The sequence below is a fragment of the Aphelocoma coerulescens genome, chromosome 17 (assembly GCF_041296385.1).
Source record: "Aphelocoma coerulescens isolate FSJ_1873_10779 chromosome 17, UR_Acoe_1.0, whole genome shotgun sequence".
Lineage (NCBI taxonomy): Eukaryota > Metazoa > Chordata > Aves > Passeriformes > Corvidae > Aphelocoma > Aphelocoma coerulescens.
This window is the reverse complement of record NC_091030.1, coordinates 8,450,223-8,473,856: the sequence shown is the minus strand read 5'-3', so window position 1 is coordinate 8,473,856 and position 23,634 is coordinate 8,450,223. Positions and strand designations below refer to the sequence as shown.

Genomic DNA, 23,634 nt, shown 5'->3' with positions numbered 1-23,634 from the left:
GCAAGGACACACAACACAGAAAACCCAACACCCGAGTTTATTTTAAACACAGACAGTTGAAATTGGGGAATGAAGGTGAAGAGTCTCTTGCCACGAGCCAAATGACCCAAATCCCACATGTCACACCTGTCCCACAGGCCACAATCCCTTGTGTCAGGTGTGTCCCTTGCTGCCAGGCTCTGGGGGGGGTTCCCCGCTGTCCCCTTCCGCCAGCTGACCTTGGGGCCTGGGCTCTGCCGAGCTTTCCAGCAGCAGTTCCAGGGCTTCCTCACCAGCCACACGTCTCACCTTCTCCCCTTTGGCTGCCAGGATCTCCTCGATATTCCTGGACAGCGATTTGAGAACCAACAGTGACACCACAGCAAAGGCCCAACACAGTCACACACAGGCTCGCTGCACTCCGCTCTCAGGACTGACACGACACAGTGAATCACAGGAACATCACCATGAACACCACCCAAATTCACCACAGAAAACCACCCAAACTTTCTGGGACTGTTTTCATCCACTAGGATCAATAATTTAGCAATTACAGCTAAACAGAAGCCTTAAAAGGTATCTCAGGAAGTTAGAAATCACTGGAATTCCAGAGCAGATCACCTGCTGGCACCACTAAGGACCCCCGTGTACCCCACAGCTTCTGCTGCAGCTTCACACCAATTTATTGGGATCCTAGACTGTGACAGTCATATTACAGTGACAGAAAACCGAGTCAATGTGTTTTAATAACCTGGATGAAACTTTGTTTTTAGTATGAGCCGCATTTTAAAAGCATCACTGAAACAAGGTATCTTGTTGCAGGAAGCTGCACCCTGGAGCAGTGTGTGAGGAGGATCCTGCTGGCACACTCACCTCTTTCCCTCCAGGTCGGAGAACCAGCCCAGGTTATCGGCGATGACATGGTGGTTTCTGCAGACGGGACAAGTCACGATCACCACCCCTCGGTGGTAGGCGGCCTTAGAGATGGATTTGGCTGAGCGGGTCTGGCACACCTGAAAAACAAAATGCATTTTATGAGCACGGTAACTGCAGCTCCAGGGACTTTTAAGACAAAAATACTTTTGCCATTAAAAGCTTCCTCCCTCCCTCACCTCTAACTATCCCAAGTCGGCTCCATCATGTTACGATGCCGTGAGTTCAGCTCGAGACACAAAGGCTGAGAAGGGTTTTACTGCTTTTTGTGGGGAGCATCCACAGAGGCTGTGGGATCTCCACCCTCAGAGATACTCACAAGAACCCGAGCATCCTCCTCCAACACGAAGCTTGGACTAGAAACCTGCAGAGGGCTCTTCCACTCTGAATTAAGTCTTTGCAAGATTAAAACTAGGAAAACAGCTACACCAAGAACCCCCCCGGCCACCCCAGCGCCGGTGCCCTCAGAGCCCCCCGGCCCCAGGCCCACCTTGCAGGTGTACACTAGGCGATAGTGCGTGGCCGGCGGCGGCCCCGGAGCGGTGCAGAGCGGGCGGGCCGGGCTCCAGAGCGGCCCCGGGACGGTGCGGGCCGGACCCCAGAGAGGCGCTAGGGCGGTGCGGGCCGGGCCCCTCAGGCCGGGCGCGGGGCGGCGGGGCCGCCATGGCGGCGGCGCGCGGAGCAGCGCCCTCAGCGCGGCCCGCTGCATCGCACCGCGCATGCGCACCGGGCGGGCCCTGAGGCGGCGGCGGCGGCCATGTTGGTAGCGGGCAGCGCCCGGGACCTGCCCTTCATTAACGCTTAATTAACCAGCGGCTCAGCCCGGCCCTGTCTCACACGTAGATATTTAAACCTGTTTATTAACTGCGGGGAAGTCAGAGCCAAACAATAGTGTCAACTTTAGCACTTTTCATAAATGGTTGTTTGGATGGTTTTAAAATCAGTCCATCGAGAGTGAAATTGAGAAGCACAGCCACCCTACGCATAGGCTGGTGTTCCCCTCAGGGGTTGGATCCTGAGCAGCCTCTGGTGTCGGTGTTGTCCCTTTCCAAGGGTGTTGGTGTTGTCCCTCTCTCAGGAGCCCTCGGTGTCGGTGTTGTCGCTGCCCGAGGTGTTCTCCCAGTCCGCCTCGTGGTGCCGGTCCTTGGGCACCCTTCTCATTGCTCTTTTTCTGAGAACAAGACCAGACATACCATTTTTAGAAGGTATCTTCTGCAAACAAGCAGCATTTCATACTGTTAGTATGTATCAGTCCCTTTTGCGATTCATTTTATGCCCTCCATGAATCAAGCTTGGTGACAGGAAAGGGGAAATATAAATCATGGATATTTCCAGGTAAGCCCTGCTTACTGCAGCCCAGACCTTCGGTAACGCTCAAAGCAGTCCTTCATCCTTCTCCTCTCCTTTTCTGCCAGTTCCTCGTTGGCCAAGCCACACTCCTTGAAATGGGAAAAAAAAAACAAACAACAAACCCGCAAACAAATATGAATTTATTCCTCATCAGATCAACTCAGATCAGTATTAACACAAGGTTGCTTCCTGCACCTGCACAGTCAAGTACAGCAGGTTCTTTATTGTGTGTGCAGGATCGTAACACTTCTGTTTCACATGGGTTTACTACATTTATTCCTTCACATTTGTAAATTTGGGATTCTTTTTTCTGCACCAAAAGTAATACTGCAGACAATTAAACTGGAAAACATCCTCACCCAGAGATGAAGGGAAGAAAGTAATTAGAGGAAGTTTTTATGCACAAATGGAGAAATGTCCCCTGTAAAAGTTTTGCTTTTCAGAGCTCACCCTTTTTGGAGGGTGGATTCTGCACTGAGTGCTCAGAGTTTGGAAAAGCAGGAGCTGCTGACATGCTTCTCCAAGTTGGTAAATCCATAATTAATGAAAACATTAAAGATCACAAACCCCAGCCATAGTAAATAAGAGCCCACAAAGATTCTCTTACAGTTGGTGATTTTGGGGGCAGATTGCTCTCTCGAGGGCTGAGTTCTTGGTTTTCTCCTTCCAGGCAATCTTCTGAAAGATGAATAAAAACACAGCTTTAGTCAGGGTTGCCATTGCAAGGTAACTTCTCCCTGCAGCAGTCCTTCCACAGAAGAGCTGTGATGTAACTGCACAGAGTCCACAGCAGAACTGAAACCAAGCCCAAAGCACTCAGAACTTCATCCTGTGATCAATCACAAGTCACTTCTCATTTTAATTGAGCCCTGAATCTTGCCCAGGATGGTGGAGTTCCCCACCACACTCGGGAAGGGACAGAGCTTTCCACTTCCTACTTAAGCAGGAGCAAAACAAACCTTTGCCAAGCAGCTCCTGTGCTCAGTGCGTTAAAAATAATATTCATGTCAGAGGTTACCGTAAGAAACATATTAATCATTATTTTAACCATAATTTGTCCCTGCTCCCCAAGTTGTGATTATCCTGGCACTTCACACCAGACGATATTTTGGTGAAACTCCTTCTGTAGTGACCAGCTGTCACCATACACATTTTCAAACTGAGAGAAGTAGAACAATAAAAAAGCCTTTTTGGAACAGTGTCTTTCAGTTTCTGTGAAAAATCTCCCATCATTTAGATCTTCCAGGAGAGCAAAACAGAATGGACTATCCTCTCCAGAACTCTACTCAGTGTTTTACCCTTACTTTTAGCTGTCTGTGTATCTTCATCCAGGTGACTGGGAAGAGCAAGCTGTGAGACAGAAACAGAGCAAGAACATCAGAACTGTCCCTCAGTCTGTATGAGCAAAAAATGGAATATAAACCCCAGGACATGCTAGAACCAACCTCTCCCTGCTGCTGCCAGCAAACAGCAGAGTGAGCCAGGAGTTACAGATTTACTCATGGATTTATCCTCCGTGAATAGATCCAGCTTCCTTTGGCCTCATTTTTACTTCTGGCCTCCAGACAATGTGGCAATCACTCCCTCACTGAAGTTATGAACTGAGTGAAACTCTTTACTATAGATGGCCCCAGGGTAAGACTTATTTTTGCCTGTTCTCACACAAGAGGGAAAATTAGAAGCAATTCAAAACAATTCAATTCCCTCGATTTGCTTACACTCAACAAATCTCACTGACTAATGCCATAACTGTGTCCTACACTTAAAATTTCAGGACACAGGGAGATTCTGGCACTGTTTTGCTGCCTCTGGACCTTTTGATGTCACTGAAACAAGCCTGAGCCATGAGAAACTGCTGATACTTGGGGAACTGAGCACAGGTGAAGAATATTAAACCATCCCAGAGGAAAGTGAAAGGTAAACAAGGCACCCTACTCACTTCCTGGGAATCTCTGGAGGAGGTGTCATCCAGGTCAGAGGTCTGAAACAAAACCAGTATAGATTAACCATTCCTCATAAGCAAGGAAGTGACAGCAAGGGAACATATAGGAGACTCAGAGCTCCAGAAAACACAGAAGTGTGGATTTGCTGCCTCCTACACTCCTGTCTGGCCACTCGAGAAAGTACACAAGATGCCATCTTAATTAAAATATATCTAATTTAGTTCCAGAAAACTTAGCTCCCTATTTCATCAAAATGGCTCAGATCCAGTCTCTAAATAGAGTCACTCTTTGGTGGTTGAGGAACCCCTCATCACCTTTAGAAATGCTCCAGACACAAACATAGCTGGCCTTAGCTTGCATCTGCCCAGCTTTTCCATGCCTGGAACCAGGGTGAGGTCATAGAAACCATCCTATCTTTCATTTTCTAAACTCAGCATTTGCACTGCAGTGGTTTTAATTAATTTTGATGGTGGCTCAGGCAGGTGGGCACTGCCTGCTGAGCTGGAGATGCTCAGGTGCAAAGGCTTGGGAACAGCCACAGTCTGACCCCATCCTCAGCTTCTCAACCCCATCAAGGAGAGGAGAGTTATACCGGTGTGGGCAGCTCCAGCTGCAACCTTTTCAGCTTGGCCTCAGTGGCCAGGAGCTGACTGTCCTTCTGGAAGAGCTGCAGCTGCATCTCATCACATCTCTCCCCCAGCTCCCGGATCTGCTTGCGGTAGGCATCCTTCTCCACCAGGTTCTTGGAGTACTGCATGTGGAACTGCTCTCGGGTCAGGAGAGCCTGTGCAAAGGGACAACACGTGGCATTCACACAGCAGCACAGGCAGGGCTGCACTGTCTGCCCACTTCAACAGCAAAGCAGTGTTAAGCAGTGAGGAATATGTTATCACCTCATCTCTCTCCAAAGCCACTTCCTCCATCTGCTGCAGAACAGCTTCAATCCGCTTTTTGTACATCTGGGAGTCCTTCCTCAGAGATGTGCACTGTAGCTCCAGCACCTCTTTTTCCTCTGCAAACTGCTGAGACAAGGTCAAAAGCACCTGCTTGTGGGCAGAACCTGAGCCCAACTGACCCCACTCCTGCTCTGCGCCACAGATTGCTCTGGCCAGAGCTCCGTGGGGTGTCTGAGCTGTCACCTGCTACACACAAGAGTGTTAAAATACAGGTACTACAGTAGGAGCAGCAGGGATTGCTCCTGAGCAGCTGCTCTGCTCCACAGGCAAGACACTGCAGGTGCTTCACCTGCCTGTCTTATCCATGACCCTCAGCAGGAACTTGAACAGCAGCACCTACTTTGTCTTGGAGCACCTTGGCTCGGTGCAGCTCCTTGCGCAGGCTGTAAATGGTGTTCACCAGCTCCCGGCGCTCTTCCAGGATCTGGCTGCAGTCATTCTCCAGCATATCCTTGGAGAGGCTCTTCTCCAAATTCTGCTCCCTGGCAACCTGCAGGACAAAGGAAGAAGTGAGACAGGGCCACCATCTAACTCCGTATCGATTCTCTCCCCTCAGGGCTCTATCTGACTTGGGCAACAGCTGACCCCCACAATCTTCACTGCAGCATCGCTGCCCTGGCTGCTACAGACAATCCCTTGAGTCCATACCCACCACCCTACCAACCTGGAGAGTGTTTTCCAGCTCCTGGTTCTTGGCCAAGAGCAGCTCCTTCTCCTGCTGGATCTCCCACACCACCTCGTGGCTGGGGCGCTGCTCTATGGCATGTTTCAGCTTCATCGTGTGCTTCCTCTCCAGCTTGCAGTCATCCTCAGCCTTCATGAGGCTGTGCTTCAGGTGATCGATCTACGAGAAGGTTCAGAGCTCAGCAGGAGCAAGGAGGAAGCTCTGGCCTGCAAAAGCAGTTCTCACTCTGTTCCCCAGACAAATGTGGGGCAGGTTTCTCCCCAGCTCTGTTTTCCTCAGGAAATGTGCTCTGGGAACCAGAATCCTGCCTGTGTGCTAACAGATACATGTTCCTGTGCTGCCTTTGTGAGAGCAGCCTTGTGTGAGGGAAAGACTGGTCATTATTCATAGCACAGCTTGTAAAACACAGCCCTACAGGGCTGAGCTAGAGACCACGAAGACACGTGCTAGAGAAGATGCTCAGTGCTTCATGCTGGACTGGAGCATCCTTGGCAAAGACAAGGTGCTCGGCCCAGCCTCCCAGGGGCCAGGGAAGAAGGGGGAAGCTGGAGAAACTGTGACTGACCTCTAGCAGCAGGTCCCTGTTCTTCATGAGGGCCGTGCTCTTCTCCTCGCTCTGCTTGGCATAGCTCAGGGCCAGGTTGTAGTTCTCGTCCTTGCACTTCCGCAGCTCCTTGCTCAGGCTGTCCCTCTCCTCCTTCATCCTCTGGGCCCGCTCCTGGTGCTTGCGGAGCAGGCTGTCCCTGACCCACATCTCCCTGAGGGCGTCCTCCTTGGAGTGCAGCCACACTGTCAGCTCCTGCACCTTGCGCTGCTCCTCCTGCACCGCGCTCTGCAGCTTCATGATCTCGTTCATCAGCACCTGGCTCAGGCCAGACTCCCCAGCTGTGTCTGTTTGGGGGGCAAGGGTCACTCACTGCTGTCCTGGCTGCTGCCAGGCACACACTGAGCTCAGCTTCCCCTCCAGATCACTGCAACCAACCCTGATGATGTGTGATCAAATTATCCCCACTGTGCCTCTCTGCTCTGTGCCTTCCTGCACAACAGGATCATTGACACAGCGGGCAGAAGGAAGAATTCAGCCTTCTGTGTCCTCCTCCCCCTCCCCAGTCCAGCCAGTGACACCAGGGCTGTTCTTCCCAGAACCCCTCTGAAGCACACAGGGAGCAAGGCAGGGAGTGCTCCCAACTCCGCACAGCAACACCAAAGGAAGAGATGTTGTTGAGAACACAAACATTACCTATAATCATAGAGAAAACCCTGCTGGGCTCTTTGCCAGTTATTTTCTTGTACAGCTGGGGATAATAAAGCTCCAGACTCTCCATAAACGCCTCAAAGCCCTTGTGTCCCGTTCGCTGAAGAATGTCCAGGAGAACACCTGAAATAATGGCCACAGGAGATTCTGTTATTTCTCTCTTTACCTGTTTGTAACGTTAAAAAAAAAGGCTTCACTTCCTCCACATGCAAAAGTCCCTGGGATCCAATCACAGAATCAATTAGGTTGGAAAAGACCTCTTGGATCACTGAGTCCATCCTATGACTGAACACCACCTTGTGTAGACCATGGCACCAAGTGCCACATCCAGGCTTTGCCTAAACACCTCTAAGGAGGGTGACACCAGCACCTCCCAGGGCAGTGCTTCCAATGTCTGACTCCCCAGACAATCCCAAACCAACGGCCTAGAAACTACACAGAAGTATTTGAAGTGCTCCCACCTGCCTTCCGTTTGCGCATGACCAGGCTGGGGTCATTGAGAACCTGCTCCTCATCATCCGGGCTGAGCACTTTGCACTGGCGCAGGTAAGGGGTGATCCGGGAAGGGTCAATCACAGAGATCAGCTTCACACGGAAGTTCTCCAGGTTATTCCAACAGATCTCATCATTATCCTCTTCCAGCATGTCAGCGGTGAGGGGAACCAGTGAGCAGTGTTGTCCTGTCTGGAAGAAAACAACCAAAAAACAAACGAGCAGACCTTGAGCCTCTCAGAGCAGTGTGGCAGTGGTGGTGAAACAAGGATGTTCACAGACTGAGAATGCAAATGTGTCCTAATCAGCTTTTGCCTCTGCTTCATGAGCAGTTCGCACTTCCCTCTCCACCTCACAGCATTTGAGATCCCTGTGTTGTGTCTGACCACACGGACACCAAATCTGACACCCACAAGAGCTGACACTTTACCTCAGAGCCATAAAATAAACTTTTATTCCCTGTTAATATCAGCCATTCTGTATCACCAACCTGTGCCTCTGCAGTCACAAACCTTGATTCTCCTCCTGTGTCCTGACTGAGAAAACCTGTCTTGGGGGCAGCTTCCCTCTATATTTTGACTAGAGAAAAGATGATTCCAGGATCAAAACTGGTTTGAGAAAAAAGGGGAAACTACTCAGCTATACCCTCAGACAGGAAAGGGAAGGAAAAGAGAGAGAGATAAATAAAAAAGGGGAAGCCAGAATGGGTGATGGGGGAGGAGAAAGATGGTAATGGCAGCATGAGTCAGCAGCAACACATGGGCAGTGATTTTAGATTAATTCTGGTTTTGTTTTCTAATCTGTCCTACTCAAGTACCTACTGGGGTCCAGAAAGTTTCCTTGTGCAGTGGTCAGAAACACTGAAAAGAATGAAAGTCACAGCCATAGGTGTGTGCAGCTGACTTCAGGGGATGAAACACGCCACAAAACTAGAAGAAAGAGGCTCTTCAAAGGCTTTCCAGGTGTTAACATCTTTATCCAGGAAAACAGGTGGCAGCAAGAACTCACTCTTGGTTTAGAGTTCAGCTGAGAAGGATGCTTTCCATATTGATGCCTCTAATTTTGGATGTCCTCAAGCTTCCAGTATAATTATGACAACTCGGTATTTTGAGGGAAAGGGAGTCAAGTCTTGGCAAAGCAAGGAACACAACCCATGATTCCCAAATGACAGGCTGTGGCCTTGGCAGCACTTAGAGGAGCAGCCCAGCAAGCAGCGTTGTGATGATGCTGAGCATCACCAGGAGACCTGTGCCTGCCTCCCCACCTTCCCACAGCCCTGGAGCTGAACCCAGAACTCACTCAGAAAGTGTGTTTTAAAAAAGCCTGGAGAACACACAGGCTCCGATGCCATGGCAGCATGACACATGTTCCCATTAGCTTCCCACTCCACTCTTTGTTCTGCTTTCCAAGTTTATGGAGAGTTTTTTCCATGTTATCATTAGGAGTAGGGCAGAGATGCTCAGAGATTCTTTTAGCCTGTGTTTCTTGTCATTAAATTAGCTTTACACTAAAAAAAGATGCAGTACCTGTGTCAGCTGTGCCCTTGCTGAAGGTAATCAGTGTCTCTTAATTGACCAGTTAGGCTTGTGAGGTTTTATTCTAGTGACAAATCAATTTAATCCTGAAAAAAGACAAAGACAGCTGCTGCTTATACAGTTTTCCCACAATCAAATTACAAGAGCATCTTTTGAGCAGCTTTTGCAAAGGCCAACAATTGTTTAAAGCACAGCTCACCTTTCCCACCAGTGCCTCACTGTAACAGCCTGGGCACAGCACCCACAACTGTGCAGCAGCTCCTGCCACAGCTGAATTTCCTGGAAAACTGGTATCTGTACTGGCTTATGGAAAACAGAGTACACTGCAAGAGGAAAGCCATTCCACAATCATTCCTATGGCTTCCCAATGTCTTGACACCACGTGACAGCAGCACTGGCACCCAGTGACCCTCTGCCCCCAGCTCTGCCTGAAGAGACCTCATGGAAAAGATGGAACTCCCAACACACCTCCCCCCTACACTCAGGGAAGTTCAGTCAGTGCAGTGGAATGAAGCTTTCACAGCACTTTCCTTCTAGATTTTATCAGCTTTGCCTCAGCTAACCTTGCACCTCTCTGCGAGACAGAAATTGCTGGGTTATAAATGAAGAAACAAGTTTTTTTAAAGTGATTTGTGATGTCTGTACAGGGCAGGCTGTGGAAGAATCAAGAATCCTAATTCAATCCTGCAGTTTTAGGCACATGAATATTCATTCCCCACGTTCTCCCTGGTTTTCATGCAGGCTGAAAACTTCATTTTTCTCATTAGCAATCACTCTCATACACACATTATTAAAAGCACTATTTACCAGGAAAGAAACCCACACAGAATACATCAGTAATTTTTAAGTGAGAAAAATAAAACATCTGTATTTCAACAAATACTTAAGACTCATTTTGATACAAAATTAATCTGCTGCTTATCCCACAGTATTCAGTCAGTTACCAAGCAAAGCCACTTTCATAGCACTAAAAACCACCCAATTAACATATTCTGAACATGGATAAACATTCACATAAATAGGGGCTAACACAAGAAGGAAATAAATAACCACCATTGCTTGTTTCTCCAGATTTCCAGCAATATTCCCCCCCAGCATCTATGACAGGTGTGAGTTTGAAAGAGCAGAAGTCTGTGCCTGAAAGATTTCCCTCCAGCCAGCTTCCTTCATTTTTGCACCTTGCCTACAGATGCAGACTTTGTTGAGGGATGGGAAAATCAATCCAGCATTTTCCTCTTCCCCAGGTCCATCCAGTCAGCATGTTGGAAGTGATAAAAGTGAACAGTGCAAAGATTATCTCCTTCCCGCCATGCAGGAAGGCAGAGCTCATTCCAGTGACCCCTGTAACAAAGCACAAACAGCTCCTATCACTCACAGCATTTTCACAGGGAAGTTGCCCTTTTGGAGTTACTAAAATGAATTTTCAAGAAAAAAAAACCCCAACCAGTCTCATCTGACAACCACGTGAATCAAACACCGTTCATGTTCATTCCATCCAGTGCTCCAAAAGCCTCAGCAGATATTAGGACATCACCCATTCGTACCCTACAGAAGGTGGCCTGCTATAACCATAGAGAAATGAAGCCAAATAGGGGAAATAAACCCCAAACCCCACTACATTGTTCAAGGATGAAGTATTAAAGAAAAACTCCACTGTCAAGCCTGTAGAGTGCTACCAACTAGGTGCATATTAAGTAGGCAGAGCATGAACTAAAAGGCTGCCAAATGTTTGAATTTCCCGAGTCTGATGTATAATTTTATCATAGAGACATCAGCTTTCCCTCTCCCCAAAATACTATCAGCCTTAGGCTGTGATGATGGTGAGTGTAGAACTCTGTGTCCTCAGGGAACAAGAGCAGAGATCATTCCAGTCCTTTCCTGGGGTCATGATTCATTGTCTGAGCTGAACCACAGACAAATGTGGTTCAGCTTCTCAGCAAGAAGTACAAACCACTGAGTAGCTACTCACACATTTCCTTCTCATAACCTCCTCCTCTTCCTGAAGCGGGCACTTCTCCTGATTGGAGGAGCTCTGGCATCAGCCACATCAGTGCAGGAGCCCAAGGCAGACTGAGCAGTGCTCTCTTCAGCCCTCATGCCCTACAACAGAAGCAAGACAGATGATCAACACCACGAGAACTGCAAATAACCCCTTCAGCCGTCTTTTTCTTTTAGGGAGCTTGGCAAGATTTCTAAAACAATTTTTCATTTACCTTCACAATGAAGCATGGGACAACATTCCATTACCAATGTCAGAGACAGCACAAAATATCAGAGTTTTCAGAGTGAGAACAAAGGCCTGATTTCAAAATGCAAGTGTCAGGGCAGCAGATTATAAACAGAAAGGGGAAGGGAGCTTTCATACCCACTTCTGGGAACTGTCATGGCAAGTTTAAGGTGCCATACAAACCATGGGCTTTTACTCTCCCAGCTGAGCTGCAGAGCTTTTCCTTGCATCAGCTGTAAAACTGTGTTTATTCAAAAGGACCAAATTTCTGCTACCTTTAAGAACAGTGGGGGTTTCCCCTTGGATTCCAGTGCAATATTTATCTGGCAATAACATTCTGCTTTTAGCCCCTGGAATCTGTTTTACCTGGTTTAGTAAATCAAGATCTTTGTCTCCAGGCTCATCCCCAAGTCTCCAATCCTCCTGTACTCCTGTTAATTCATTCCCACAAGTCTCTTCCTCAGACACTTCTTTCTCACTCTGCCACTCCTCGTCATCACTCTCCTCATATTGCTTCCTGCTGGCTGACAGAGTTGTTGTCACTTTGGGAGGAGGCAGAGTTGCCAGGACAGCTGGGAGTGTGAAGGCTGCCAGGAATCTGGCTTTCAGCAGGAGGTAAGCAGGGTTATCACCCAGTTTCTGCTGCACCAGTTCTCCAATAGCATGGAAGACATCCCCAGTGCCCTCATCCCCACTGGCCTCAGAGGGCAGGAGAGAGGCTGCTTGCTCTTCCAGGGCTGCTTTCTGCACAAGGAGCTTTGAGAGGGTTTTTATGTTGCAGAGGAAAGGTGGCAAATAAGGCAGCCTGGTCTGCAGTGATGGCACCTGGACCCCTCGTTTCCCACTCAGCCACTCCTTCACCAGCCCCTCATCCTCCAGGGAGATCAGGCTGAAGTCAAGGAGGTTTTTCTCTGCACTGGAAGTGCTTGGCTGGGGAGGGACGTCAGCACTTGGTGGTTTGGAGGCAATGGGTCTCTTCTTCCGTGCCTGGGCACCAGAGCAACCAGAGCTCCCTGGGACATTGCTGTGACGAGCTGCAGCTCCTGGCTGGAGCACAACACACTTCCTGATGCTGTCTGGATTGGAGGATGATCTGTTTGTTGTGATGGAGTCACTGCTCTTTCCCAAGCTGGTGAGACTGGGCACAGGCTGGGAATCAGAGCCCTGAGTGCTGGCAGGGGACTGTGTTTGGGGCAGCACCACAGCACATGGGGCTGGGCTGTCAGCTGGAGGAGCAGCTGGAGGAGCAGCTGGAGGAGCAGAGGAGTCTGGAGCCTTGGAGGAGCCATCTGAACATGAGGGGGTTACAGCAGAAACGCTGGATGTGCTGCATCCAGGACTCACTGAGGCCACAGGTGAGAGAACTGTGGACTGGTCATCCTTTCCCAAAGGAACTCCTGCCAGCTGGGAACTTGGCCCTTTTGTCTCTGCACTGCTGGGCTGAGGTGGATTTGTTCCAGCTGGAGTCCCTCCCAAACCAGAGACATTGCCATTGGAAGTCACAGTTGGCTGACACTGACTTCCCCCAGCAGCACCTGGCATTCCTTGGGGAACACCCACCACAGTCTGCACAGCACTGGGGAGCAGAGCCTGGGGGGTGACAACCCACGCCAAGGGCAGGATGCTGTTGGGAATCACGGGTGAACCAGCTTGTGGAGTGACAAGAGCGGGCAGCAGGCTGACTGGCCTCTGCTGTGGCCCATCACTCTTCAGCTCACAGGTGACTGGAGTGGAAAGGGACAATTTGTTGGTGCCAGACTCCAGGCCAAGGGGCACCACTGTGATCTGCTGTGGCACAAAAGCCTGGTTTTGCAACACTGCTGAAGCTGAGCTACTGGATGTGACTTGACCATTGCACCCTCCCTGGTCTGGGGCCTTCTCTGCTGCAGCTGGATCCATGCCCGGAAAACCCCTTCCTTCAGGGCTGCTTTCCAGAGCTTGCTCTTTTGGTTCCTTCTTAGGCTGTAGATCTGTCCCTTGTGAGCAACCGGGGCTTTCCCCAGTTTCTGGCACTGCTGAGGAATGGTTTTCAGGCACAAGAGCAGAAGCAGAACCTGCAGAAGAAGTCCTTGTGGGCACTGGTGAACCCTGTACTTGGCTATCTGTACCAGCAGCTGCTGCAGGTTTGCTTGCTGCTTGTGCAGAGGGAATGATTTGCTGTGGTGGGTGCTGGATTATCAGAGGCCCTGAAACCAGCACCTGTGGGGCAACCAACACTGTCCTCTGCATGGCCTTCTTGGCCTGGGACTCCCTTAAACGCTTCTCTCGCAGCAATTCCGAGACAGTTTTAGCCTTCCGCCCCTGCCCCTGCACGGCTGCACTGCTCTCCAAGGCACCAGTGGAAGTTTCTCGTGCTTTCAAGGCAAGAGGTCTCCTGACAGTATTCCTTGGTATGCCCCGTTGGGAATTCCTCTGGGAACAAGGCTGGGATGAATTGCCTGCAGAGGAAAGGAAATAAAATTACAATCAATGAACAGTATTTTCAAAAGCCGTTCCTCAGCTATTAAACATCAAGGGATGTGGCAAAATCCCTGTTTGTGAGAATTCCTACAACACCAAAGTTCTGACTTAATCAAGCCGTGTCCTGACAACTGAACAAGTGGTAACTGCCCCCAGAAATCAAAGATGGGCCAGGAATGCACCTTAACACCCCACTGAACTGGTCCAGTGCCACTGGTCCCCCAGCCCTCCAGGGTTTTTTCCAGTCCTTACCAAAGGGGAACATGTTTAAAGATCCAAGAGTAGCAAAAGTGAACATGACAATGGGGGTTTGTCCCCAAAGTTCTCCTTCAGTTAAACTGGTTATTAATGTAACAGTGATGAATTATGTGAAAGTTCTTGCAGATCACAAAAATAAATGTTCTGGTAGGTACCTGAAGAAGTCTCCGTATTTTGGGAAGCCTGTAAAAAAATTATAATAAATTATACTTCTGATAAATCTAAAGATGATTAAAACAGCACAGATGTGAATCAAACCTACATCTGCCAACTCCTGGCCATACAGCCAGCATGTTGTTCTGCCTCTGAACCAAACCAAACTGCTAACACACATATAAACTGTGTGGCCACACAATTAAAGTGTTTACTTGTCAATACTTCAGTGGGAAAAGCTTAAAACCACAATACCTGCTGAGGACTCCTTGCATTAGCCTTAAGCAGCTCCAACTGCCTCAGCTTCCTCTCCTTAATAATTTTCATACAGCCTTTGGTATCAATCTGGAAGAGCTGCAAGGTGAGAGCTTTATTAACATTTGGTTGAGAACGAAAATGTTTCGTGGGATCAGTGACAGAACAAGATAGATGGGACATGCTTCCCATGCAAGATTCTGGGGGCATTTTACACTTACAGAAAAAGCCCTGGCACGATCAGATTTTGGATGCAGGATTTATTTAAGAAATTTCATATGCAAGCCATGAGGGCAGATGAATCCATTAATTAGATTATTTGTTTAAGATAAACCATTTATTTAAGCCTCAAATGCTGGAAAATAAAGACTAGCACTGTTTGAAAGCAGGTAATGCTATTAAAACAGTAAAACTTACCTGAATGAGCAGTGCAAACAGGGGAGTGCTGGTAAGACTGACTGACTTAACCTTCTCTTGAATAGCAGCAGCTGGAAAGAAATCCGACATCACAATCAGCTGGGAATTCACTCAGAAGACATCAGAAAGCAGGGACAAAGGTAGGATGGGTCCCCAGTACCTTTTGTCTGGTGAAAAGCCATCCTCCCAGCCTGCAAGGTGCGGGGCAGCAGCACATTGCCCACCCAAGGGGTCACTGCCATCAGCAGCTTCCTGTCCAGGCTCAGCCGTTTCCAGTGCTCCCTGGCCCAGCGCTGAGCTCTCTTTGGCAGCTCCTGGACATCCTGGCCAACAGCTGCACCCACTCCAGGGGGTTTGGCTAAAAGGCTGCCAGGAGGTCTTAGCATCTTTAATTGCAGTGCATGAAAAAACACACAATTAAGAGTTCCCATTAGGTAGGTTCTGCCATTAGTCCCAGGACAAACTATTCACAGGACAGTTAGGACAAAAAACTGTGAGCTTTTCCTCTTGGGGTTACAGTGCAAGATCTATGATTATATAAAAAAAAATTCCTACTAAGCACAGCCTGGCAGTGCTCACATCACAAGAGCAGACAACACACAAGAGGCACTCACAAGTCTCCTCTGGAAGCTCGTGTTATTCTTTAATATTGTTCTCACGTCCTCCAGGCTGACCTGCAGCACTTGTTTTCCACTCTGGGAAGCCTGAAGATGAAAGCACGTGAGAAAAGACAGAAGGGAAAGTAACTCACAGAAAATTACTAGCACTGGATATGCACAGCAGGTAGAAGTTTTCAACATTCCTGCTGTTGAAGGTATCTTATTAAATGAAATCAACCCTGATGTGAAGACCTTTACTTTTAATCCTTGTGCATCATCGCAACACCAAATGCCTATTTCATAAAAGTTTTGTGTGAGGAATCTACAGAAACCCAAAAATCAGAACTTACTAGGTAATTATGTTCACATTTTTTGGCCTAACAGTACAAGGGAAGGAACAGCAAGATGTTATCTGCTCATCACATCCTCCCCTTACTGCAGCAGCTGCACTTCCCTTCTAACTTCTGATCCAAGCTCCCATCCCAGCTCACCCTGGCCATCACTTCTGCTGCATTCTTCACCACCACGTCTGTGGAATGGGGCTGTGCAATGCCCTTCAGCAGGGTGTACAGCTCAGAGGATTTATCAGCAGCTCTGTCTCCATCACAGGCTGCCCTTGGAATGTCACTGCAGCTGGTCCCTGCACCAGCCCTCGCAGCAGAGAGGAGGGACTGGATTTGGTATCTCTCTCCCGCTGCCTCCTGCATGTCTGTCCCTGTTGGGATCCACAGGTCAATGCTGGGGACTGCATACTCCTTCTTCCTTGTGGTGCTGGTCACCTCCTCCTCCTCTGAGCTGTCTGTCAAGTTCAGCTCCATGTCCTCCTCACTGCTGCTCTCTGAAGGGCTGGAGCTCTCCTCACCGTGACGCCGTTTGGTCGCCCCAGATCTTTTCTTCTTGGTTTAAACAAGCACAGACAAGTTTTAGTCAGCGTCCACCCCTGCCTTGCAACTTTCTCAAATCAGTAAGTTTCCTTTTCCAAAGGAAACAAGATTTTGGAAATAAGACCACCTTCAATATGGTCTTAAGCAGCCAGAACTTCTCAAGTGACTGGGACCAAAACTAGCAATTCATGAGGTACAGACATGAAAACCTACATATATCCCATCCTTACAGGCATTTCAAGGCAGTAAAGAATTCTAGATAATATACAAATATATAGCAAATTTACTTCAGCCCTTCAGAACAAAGGCTGCTTTCCACATCAAAAAATTAAACTGTGAAATCCACAACAAAAACCTTGATCATGTGAAATCAATGTCATTTTTTAGATTGATTTCATAGGATTCTACTTTTAGGTTAGAGAAACTTAATTGAAGAGATGGGACTGTGACACAGCAGGATTTCCACAATACCTTAGCACCAATCATGAGTTTCCACTTGCTCAGGCATTGGGAGCCAGTCCGATGTGGCAGCTCGGAAGCTATTTTACTCCAGTGACCTGAAAATGATGCAGAACGTTTTTATTTGTGCCACAAACTCAGCAGCAGGCCTTTCAGTGCAGCCATCACACACATATTATACATTTCCATGGATAAGAGACAGAGTTACTGCATGAATGGATCTCAAATCCTTAACACCCACAACACACAACACAAAGAAGTTGCAATCATCAGTACAAAGCAGAGCCTGCAGGGCTTACAATGAAAGAGGAGAAAACCTCAATGGCACCTCTAAACTTGTACAGATTAAGCCACAGAAACACCTACCCAGGCCATGCTTTTGAACCAGCTCAATCAGCTGCTCCTCTTCCTCCAAGCTCCACTTGCCTTTCTTTACATCCCAGTGCAATGCTTTTAAGTACCTTCAAAATGAAGACATTGCAGTCAGGAACATTCAATCCTGCTTGTAAAAATCAGATCATCACTGCACTCCAAGGCTGAACAAACCCAGCATTCCTAACCAGAGCTTTCCCTTGTTTCAGGGGCTGGTACCTGGCCTGAACTCACCGGTCCCGGCACTGGGCGTCGCTCCTGCCCGGCACCTCCGTGCGGATTTTGTACCAGTCCTTCGCCCCGTACTTTGTAACTGCTGCCATCAGCATCTGTGGGCACCCGACAGAACAAGAGCTGAAATCCTCACCAGTATCAATCCTAACAGGCCTGAGACAGCAGCAGCTCTATTTGCTTCCTGTGCAAATCTCTGAACAAAACTTGTAGAAACTTCTAAGCCCTCTTAAGATGTAAAGTGCCCACCTTGGTCTATTTTGCACTTGTCTGTGCCACTGCTAAAGCTCAGATAGAGCCATGCCACACCTCAGCAGTCTAACACTGCCACCCTGCAATTCCAGGCCCAGAGAATGGAGCTTACAGCATCTTCCTCTGCTGTCCAGGGTCCTTTCTTCAAGCTGGGGTCCACATTCTTTGTCCAGCGGTAAATCAGCTGAGCAGAATCTCTTCCTTCCATGTAATAAGCAACTAGAAATTAAAAGGTTTATTTAACTCTGTTGTAATTAATATTTCTTCCTTTATCCAGACAACAGTTACAAGCAGTGACTGTCATAAGCAGCACTTTAATCTCTCAAACAATGGTGCTCAGGCAGCTTCAGCCAAATTTCCAAGATGGATAAAGGGTCCAAGAGATATTAAGTTCTAGCTGCTGATATAATGAAACTTCCAGGCAGGTACAGGAAGCTTCCACCAAGGAAAACAGAATGGGAGAATGAAGCATTCCAGGTGACTGGAAGGTTTGTCACTTACTTTTCTTGTATGGGATATGGCTTCCCACTCTCATCTCTTGAACAAGCTCTAAAAGCATCTGATCCTCATCCTTGGTCCATTCTTTCCTTTTTAAATCTTTGTTATAGATTTGGTACTTCTGCAAGCACTGGAAAGGTGTCCTGTTTGTCTTAATACAAGGTAAACAGAGAGAAGCAGGTAACTGGTTATTTATGAGGACAAAAAGCAAAAGGGAAAAGCTGAAGTACCAAACGTTTTTGGTACTGTTCTTGGACACTTCTCAGAAAGAATTAATTAACAGTGAATTAGCATTAACATGGTTTTTTAAACCTGACATGAGGCAAAGTACAGCCAGAATGAACCAACCTGTCACCTCAGACCTTACCCCCAGCTCCTGGGCAATGGTCTGCCAGTCCAGGTAGTTGTGTTCAGCAGCTATCTGCTTCAGCCTCTCTATTTCCTCCTCAGTCCATTCCTTTTTGTTGATGCTTGGATGCTCCCAATTTTGCCAAAACTTCCTCAATTCTTCTGAGCTACGTTGTCCATCAAACTAAAAGAAACAACAAAAATACGTTTAGTCTCAGAGCTGAGATTAAGACACCTGGACAAACAGGAAAACCAGTATTTTGCATTCCAGATATGTCCTATTGCCAAGTTTTCCAGAATTAAATCCCCAAATTTAACAAGTTGAAATCACTTAATGGTCAGCTTGCAGAAACGCAAGCTGGAAACATTGGATGCAAACCAGGTCAGGTGGTTCTCCAGAGAAAGGACACAGATATCAGAGGCAGTAAAACAGCTGATCCCCCAACTCACATGGATGTTTGAAATCTTGTCCCAGTCATGCTCATCGAATCTGTTTCCTATTAAGTCACTTTCTGGGAGTTGGCTAAAGCAGAAGGTACAAAGACAGAATTGTATTAAATGGTTAATTAAACACTTTGTCTTCTTGATCCTGCCTCATCTCATTCCTCCCACCTGTTCCTGACTTCCACAAGAAGGGAACACTCAGATTAGCAGGAGAAACAATTAATCCAAATATGTTGCTCTAGATTAGTTCATGAGCAAAAGCTCAGAAGTACAAAAAATTTCAGAGCTCTCTGCTCCTTTGTTGCTGAAGTAAGAACCACTTAAAGCAGCACCTCTCTACTGGGTACAGACACTACACTTTGTGTATCAAGGCCCAAACACATTTCTTAATAAAGAACTGTGGAGATGAGAGAGCTGCAGAACCTCAATAGAACTTAATTTTTTACAAGCCAACACAAATAAACATTTCTCCAAATGTCACATCTAGAAGTGGAAGGAGAGAACTTTTAGAGCTCAACTCTGAGACATTGCATTTTTCACCAAGAACACAGAAAAACTTCTTACTTAATTGACTCTATTTCTTGCTCCAAGCCTTTGATTTGCTTTTCCAAGGTCTGTTTCTCTGTTTCAGTCTTGACTTTCTCCAGTTTCTGATTCCAGTAACTCATCCTGTTCAAAGACATTTTTAGCACTACTTAATAGGACAGATGGGAATGAGGTCAATGGCATCAGAAGATGTACAGCAGAGACAGTTTCCCCATCAGTATCACTCCTCCCTTCAAGTTCATTTCCACACAAAACTGTTCTCCCAGGTTTTCCCACAAGGCACACTCATTGCCCTATTTTTGCCCCTTCAATGCAATCACTGACCCAGAACACGTCTCAGATAAATAATTTTGGTGTTTACAGAGAGAATCAACGGTTGCTGCAACAGCAATAAAGACTGTGCCAGCTCCAGCACAGAAATCCCTTGCTGGGCACATCATTAGGCCTCACCACATATCACAATTTCAGCTTCAAGCCCTGCAAAGTATTTTAAGTTATACCACAGTGCCAATGGGAAGAAACAGATGGCTATAAAATCCCACAAACACAAACAATTAACACAGGAACTTGCTGGAGCAAGGTGCAATCTCCACATTTACCTTCTCCTCCTTTCCCACACAATGCTCTCAGCAGGAGAAAAGAGGATTTTTGGGCAGTACTCACTTGAGCAGCTTTGGCTGGAGCAGGCGCTGCAGGCGGTCGCTCACCACCGACTTCTGCAGCAGTGTCTTCTCTCTAGTTTTCCCTAAATGAAACAGAGGAGCAGCCAGACATCAGAGCAAAACCACTGCCAAGAGAAACCCTCTGCTCCCAGCACCCCTGGGAATGTCCTCCAGCTCTGCAGCAAGAGTTCCCTGCCCAAATCACCAACATCATGTCAGACTGGGGCAAGGCACAGCCTCTGGCTCAGTTTTATCGGGATCTCCAAAGAGACCTCGATAAAGGAATCGCCCTGGGAGCACCTGGAGCTGCAGGTGTCCCTTGAATTCCTCTCATCTGGCCATGAATATATACATTTGTTATATGAATATATACATGTTGTAGCTCTTCTAGAACACTGAACAGCACACAGACTTACTTACATTTGGCTGAATGCAGTTGCTCAAAGGATTTTATGCCCTGAGCTGCCTTTTCCTTGGCATCTTCATTGGAAGGAGGGCCCTGATGAGGATTAGAAAGGTTAGATACACTGGAGAGTCAGACAAAATTACTGTTTCTTCTTAAAACTCCAGCATGAACTGCTACAAAAATGACTGGAAACTCAAACTTGGGCAAACTGTCACACTCAGTGTTGAGCTTTGTTAGCAAGAGCTCACATATACATAATTTAAATAGAAATATTACCAGGCATTGCTTGAATATAATAACATATAGATGGTGATATCTTGGCTACCACAAAAGGTCTCCTTTTACTGATGACATTTTAAAAACACATGAAAAAAAGTACTAATAATTGCCCCAGAAAATACTAAAAAAATACAGAAAATTTCAGATACAGAGAAAACTCAGTTTCACAGACAGTCAGATTTCAATGAGTGCTTTAAACTGCAGCATGGAACTGGGTCGTGGAGATGAACACAAATAAAGTTAAGTTGCAACCAAGAATGTTCAAGCCCCTGGCAGCTGCAATACCCTCAGAACTCACAGGGCTGAACAAACATTTCCAAAAGAGGGGGAGTGACAAGTGAGAGGAAAAAGGTTTCAGGCTGAGTGGTGACATCCAGTCACACAAGTGAAATTAGAACAGTTTGAACACATTACAGTGTGCATCTACCACTGAAGATATGTCAGTCTGGAAGCTGCTTATATTTACTTACAATTCCTGTTGTTTTATCCTTAAAGTATGGCTTCATAAAATGACCCAAAAACACATTTGCTGGTAGATTTCTGCCATCTCCTGCCTTTGCTGTTTTTGAACCATCAAGCTCACACATGATTTCCTTCTGCAATACAAGAATGAATTGAACAGCATCAGTGTCTCCTTCGAATTCCTGATTTCAGAGAGCAGTGGCTGAGCCACCACAAACATTCCAAGCAGGGTTCACCTGCAGCACCAGGCTGTAAATCAGTGCAAGAGTTAAAGGCAGGATTTGGAGCTTCCTGAGCTTAGACAGTGCACTGCAGATGATTAAAGAGATGAATAAAATACTAACTTGCTACAAGCTAAAACATAACATGTAAAATACCCACTTTTGCTTGTAAGAAAGCATTGAAATGTCAGTCAAATAAACCACATTAGTCTTGGGCTGGAGGGGAAGGAAAGATGGCAAATGGCCACCCAGAAAAGCACAGAAATGAACATTTCACTCCTGCTTTGCTCACCTGCTGTTCTTTGTTTTGTGCAATGAGCAGCTCCACTTCCTCAATCTTTTCCTTGATAACCTCCTGGTACACATAGTTCATCTGCAGGCAGGTTTCTGGATCCTGTGGCAGGCTTTCAATGTCATCATCATCATCATCACTGCTGTCTTCTTCTCTTTCCACTTCCTTGAGGGAAATGAGGCATTTAGGGAGAAAAGAGAGAGAAAGAGTTGCTTTAAAAGCAAGTCTGTAACAATCAGTTCTGTAACTCAGCCCCTCCTCAGCTGAACCTGCTGAGTGACCACAGCCTGTGGGGTTTGCAGGGACACAGAGCAGCAGCACCAGAGCCAGCAGGCCTCTGACCCTGGCACTTGTCACATGAAGAAATCTCTGACACTGAATAACAAGGTCCTGGGCAGGAATACCCAAACTCCAGGTCTTACTGAGCACAAAGCCAAGGCAATTGCCTGGATTTCCCCAGAAAAGGGTGAAGTTTCCCTTCCTCCTGCTCTCTTCAATAGACAGGTGGAAATACATGCTTAAAGAGAAAACAATTACCATTTCAGCATGAGAATCTTCATCATCATCATCTTCATTATCATCATCTGTTAGACAAAATACAAAAACGCTGATTGTAGTGGGGTAAAAGAAAAGCTTTAAACACAAATATTTTCAGTTAAAACACACAGGAAAAAGCACCAGAGAGATCTCAGACATGACCATCAGAGAGTTTGGATCCTGACAACGTTGTCAAGTAAAACGTGTATTTAGTTATATCCACTTATGGTTTTGGCTTTTTTTTTTTTTTTTTGTCCTGGAGAAGGAAAAGAAGAGCAGCTCTGGATAACAACAGCAACAACCAAGCTGCATCCTGGTCCTGCACACGAGGGGCTCCCGGGTGTGCAGCCAAGCGAACATTCCAAGCCAGGAGAAACACAAACTTCGTACCAGCAGCCCCTCAGCAACACTCGGGTGTGCTACAGACGTCCGGCTTAAGTTACACAGAGCCGCACGACCAAAGCACGGGTGGGTGAAGCCTCTCCGGACGGAGAGCTCGAATTGTCACCGATTGCTCTTGGCTTTGGAAAATGAACTTTAGGAGGCGCAGGATGGCTGGGCGACGGTGCAGCTCACACAGCAGTTTGCGATGCTCGCTTAGGCCTCGCGATTTCACTGCTGGCGGTGTTTGTTGGGCTCTTGAGTGCAAAGGGAACGTGCAAAGTGCCGGTGCCGGCGGCTGCCCGGTGAGCGCCCCGAGCCCCACCCCCGAACCCGTACCGGAGCCGAGGCTGGAGTCGGACAGGGCCAGATGGATGTCGGCCCCGCCAGGCTGCAGGCTGCGCTCCAGCTGCTCGATCTCTCGGCGGATCTTCTCCCGCTCCGCATCGAGGTCGAGGCCCTCGGGGGAGCGGAGGGGCCCGGCCCGGCCCGGCCCGCGGGACATGGCGGCACCGCCGCTCCCGGGGCTGCGCTGGCCCCGCCCCCCGCGCCGCCAATCGCTGCTGCGCGCCCGGGTCAGCTGACCCAGCACGTGACGCTGCGCAGCCAATCGGGGCGGGGGCCGGCGCACGTGCACGGCCAGGGGCGGCCCCGGGCCCGCAGAGCCGGCCCCGGGCCCGCAGAGCCGGCCCCGGGCCCGCAGAGCCGGCCCCGGGCCCGCAGAGCCGGCCCCGGGCCCGCAGAGCCGGCCCCGGGCCCGCAGAGCCGGCCCCGGGCCCGCAGAGCCGGCCCCGGGCCCGCAGAGCCGGCCCCGGGCCCGCAGAGCCGGCCCCGGGCCCGCAGAGCCGGCCCCGGGCCGAGCC

General features: G+C 48.1%; 3 protein-coding genes across 8 annotated transcripts; all 3 read right to left on the bottom strand.

Moving 5' to 3' along the window:
- Positions 1 to 18: 18 nt before the first annotated feature.
- DNLZ (DNL-type zinc finger) lies at positions 19 to 1,648 on the bottom strand. Its single transcript, XM_069031633.1, has 3 exons — positions 1,403 to 1,648; positions 853 to 992; positions 19 to 325 (listed from the first exon to the last, which is right to left on the bottom strand). Exons 1-3 carry the CDS (start codon positions 1,631 to 1,633, stop codon positions 154 to 156), a joined length of 543 nt encoding a protein of 180 aa, XP_068887734.1. The 5' UTR covers positions 1,634 to 1,648; the 3' UTR covers positions 19 to 153.
- Positions 1,649 to 1,735: 87 nt separating this feature from the next.
- Positions 1,736 to 9,869, bottom strand: CARD9 (caspase recruitment domain family member 9). Of its 5 annotated transcripts, none has more exons than XM_069031627.1 (14): positions 9,328 to 9,869; positions 9,120 to 9,214; positions 7,563 to 7,785; positions 7,087 to 7,224; positions 6,412 to 6,737; positions 5,826 to 6,005; positions 5,502 to 5,651; positions 5,099 to 5,227; positions 4,798 to 4,989; positions 4,202 to 4,243; positions 3,567 to 3,612; positions 2,870 to 2,940; positions 2,263 to 2,351; positions 1,737 to 2,083 (listed from the first exon to the last, which is right to left on the bottom strand). In XM_069031627.1, exons 3-14 carry the CDS (start codon positions 7,744 to 7,746, stop codon positions 1,987 to 1,989), a joined length of 1,644 nt encoding a protein of 547 aa, XP_068887728.1. In that variant the 5' UTR covers positions 7,747 to 7,785; positions 9,120 to 9,214; positions 9,328 to 9,869; the 3' UTR covers positions 1,737 to 1,986. The 5 variants fall into 5 exon arrangements, with proteins under 5 accessions (XP_068887729.1, XP_068887728.1, XP_068887730.1 ...); XM_069031629.1 differs by having other exon boundaries at positions 1,738 to 2,083; positions 5,099 to 5,224; XM_069031630.1 differs by having other exon boundaries at positions 1,743 to 2,083; positions 2,275 to 2,351.
- A 96-nt stretch (positions 9,870 to 9,965) lies between these two features.
- On the bottom strand, positions 9,966 to 23,429 carry SNAPC4 (small nuclear RNA activating complex polypeptide 4). Of its 2 annotated transcripts, none has more exons than XM_069031614.1 (23): positions 23,111 to 23,429; positions 22,391 to 22,437; positions 21,854 to 22,018; positions 21,349 to 21,474; positions 20,614 to 20,692; positions 20,195 to 20,276; positions 19,550 to 19,654; positions 18,992 to 19,064; positions 18,561 to 18,725; positions 18,197 to 18,344; positions 17,808 to 17,914; positions 17,447 to 17,541; positions 17,207 to 17,301; positions 16,853 to 16,938; positions 15,989 to 16,393; positions 15,513 to 15,602; positions 15,059 to 15,284; positions 14,899 to 14,969; positions 14,482 to 14,580; positions 14,229 to 14,256; positions 11,722 to 13,793; positions 11,098 to 11,228; positions 9,966 to 10,469 (listed from the first exon to the last, which is right to left on the bottom strand). In XM_069031614.1, the coding sequence occupies exons 1-22, from the start codon at positions 23,274 to 23,276 to the stop codon at positions 11,109 to 11,111; spliced, it is 4,650 nt and encodes a 1,549-aa protein (XP_068887715.1). In that variant the 5' UTR covers positions 23,277 to 23,429; the 3' UTR covers positions 9,966 to 10,469; positions 11,098 to 11,108. The 2 variants fall into 2 exon arrangements, with proteins under 2 accessions (XP_068887715.1, XP_068887714.1); XM_069031613.1 differs by having other exon boundaries at positions 15,989 to 16,390; positions 23,111 to 23,428.
- Positions 23,430 to 23,634: the final 205 nt, after the last annotated feature.

Coding starts and splice junctions, on each gene's coding strand:
- DNLZ (XM_069031633.1), bottom strand. CDS start 1,633: ATGCGCGGTGCGATGCAGCGGGCCGCGCTGAGGGCGCTGCTCCGCGCG. Junction 993..1,402: donor GCCTAGTGTACACCTGCAAG/GTGGGCCTGGGG, acceptor TTTGTTTTTCAG/GTGTGCCAGACCCGCTCAGC. Junction 326..852: donor TCCGACCTGGAGGGAAAGAG/GTGAGTGTGCCA, acceptor ATCGCTGTCCAG/GAATATCGAGGAGATCCTGG.
- CARD9 (XM_069031627.1), bottom strand. CDS start 7,746: ATGCTGGAAGAGGATAATGATGAGATCTGTTGGAATAACCTGGAGAAC. Junction 4,990..5,098: donor TGGCTTTGGAGAGAGATGAG/GTGATAACATAT, acceptor CCCTTTGCACAG/GCTCTCCTGACCCGAGAGCA. Junction 2,084..2,262: donor TACCGAAGGTCTGGGCTGCA/GTAAGCAGGGCT, acceptor TCTTGTTCTCAG/AAAAAGAGCAATGAGAAGGG.
- SNAPC4 (XM_069031614.1), bottom strand. CDS start 23,276: ATGTCCCGCGGGCCGGGCCGGGCCGGGCCCCTCCGCTCCCCCGAGGGC. Junction 15,603..15,988: donor CAGCAGAAGTGATGGCCAGG/GTGAGCTGGGAT, acceptor TTTCATCTTCAG/GCTTCCCAGAGTGGAAAACA. Junction 14,257..14,481: donor ATGCAAGGAGTCCTCAGCAG/GTATTGTGGTTT, acceptor ATTTTTTTACAG/GCTTCCCAAAATACGGAGAC.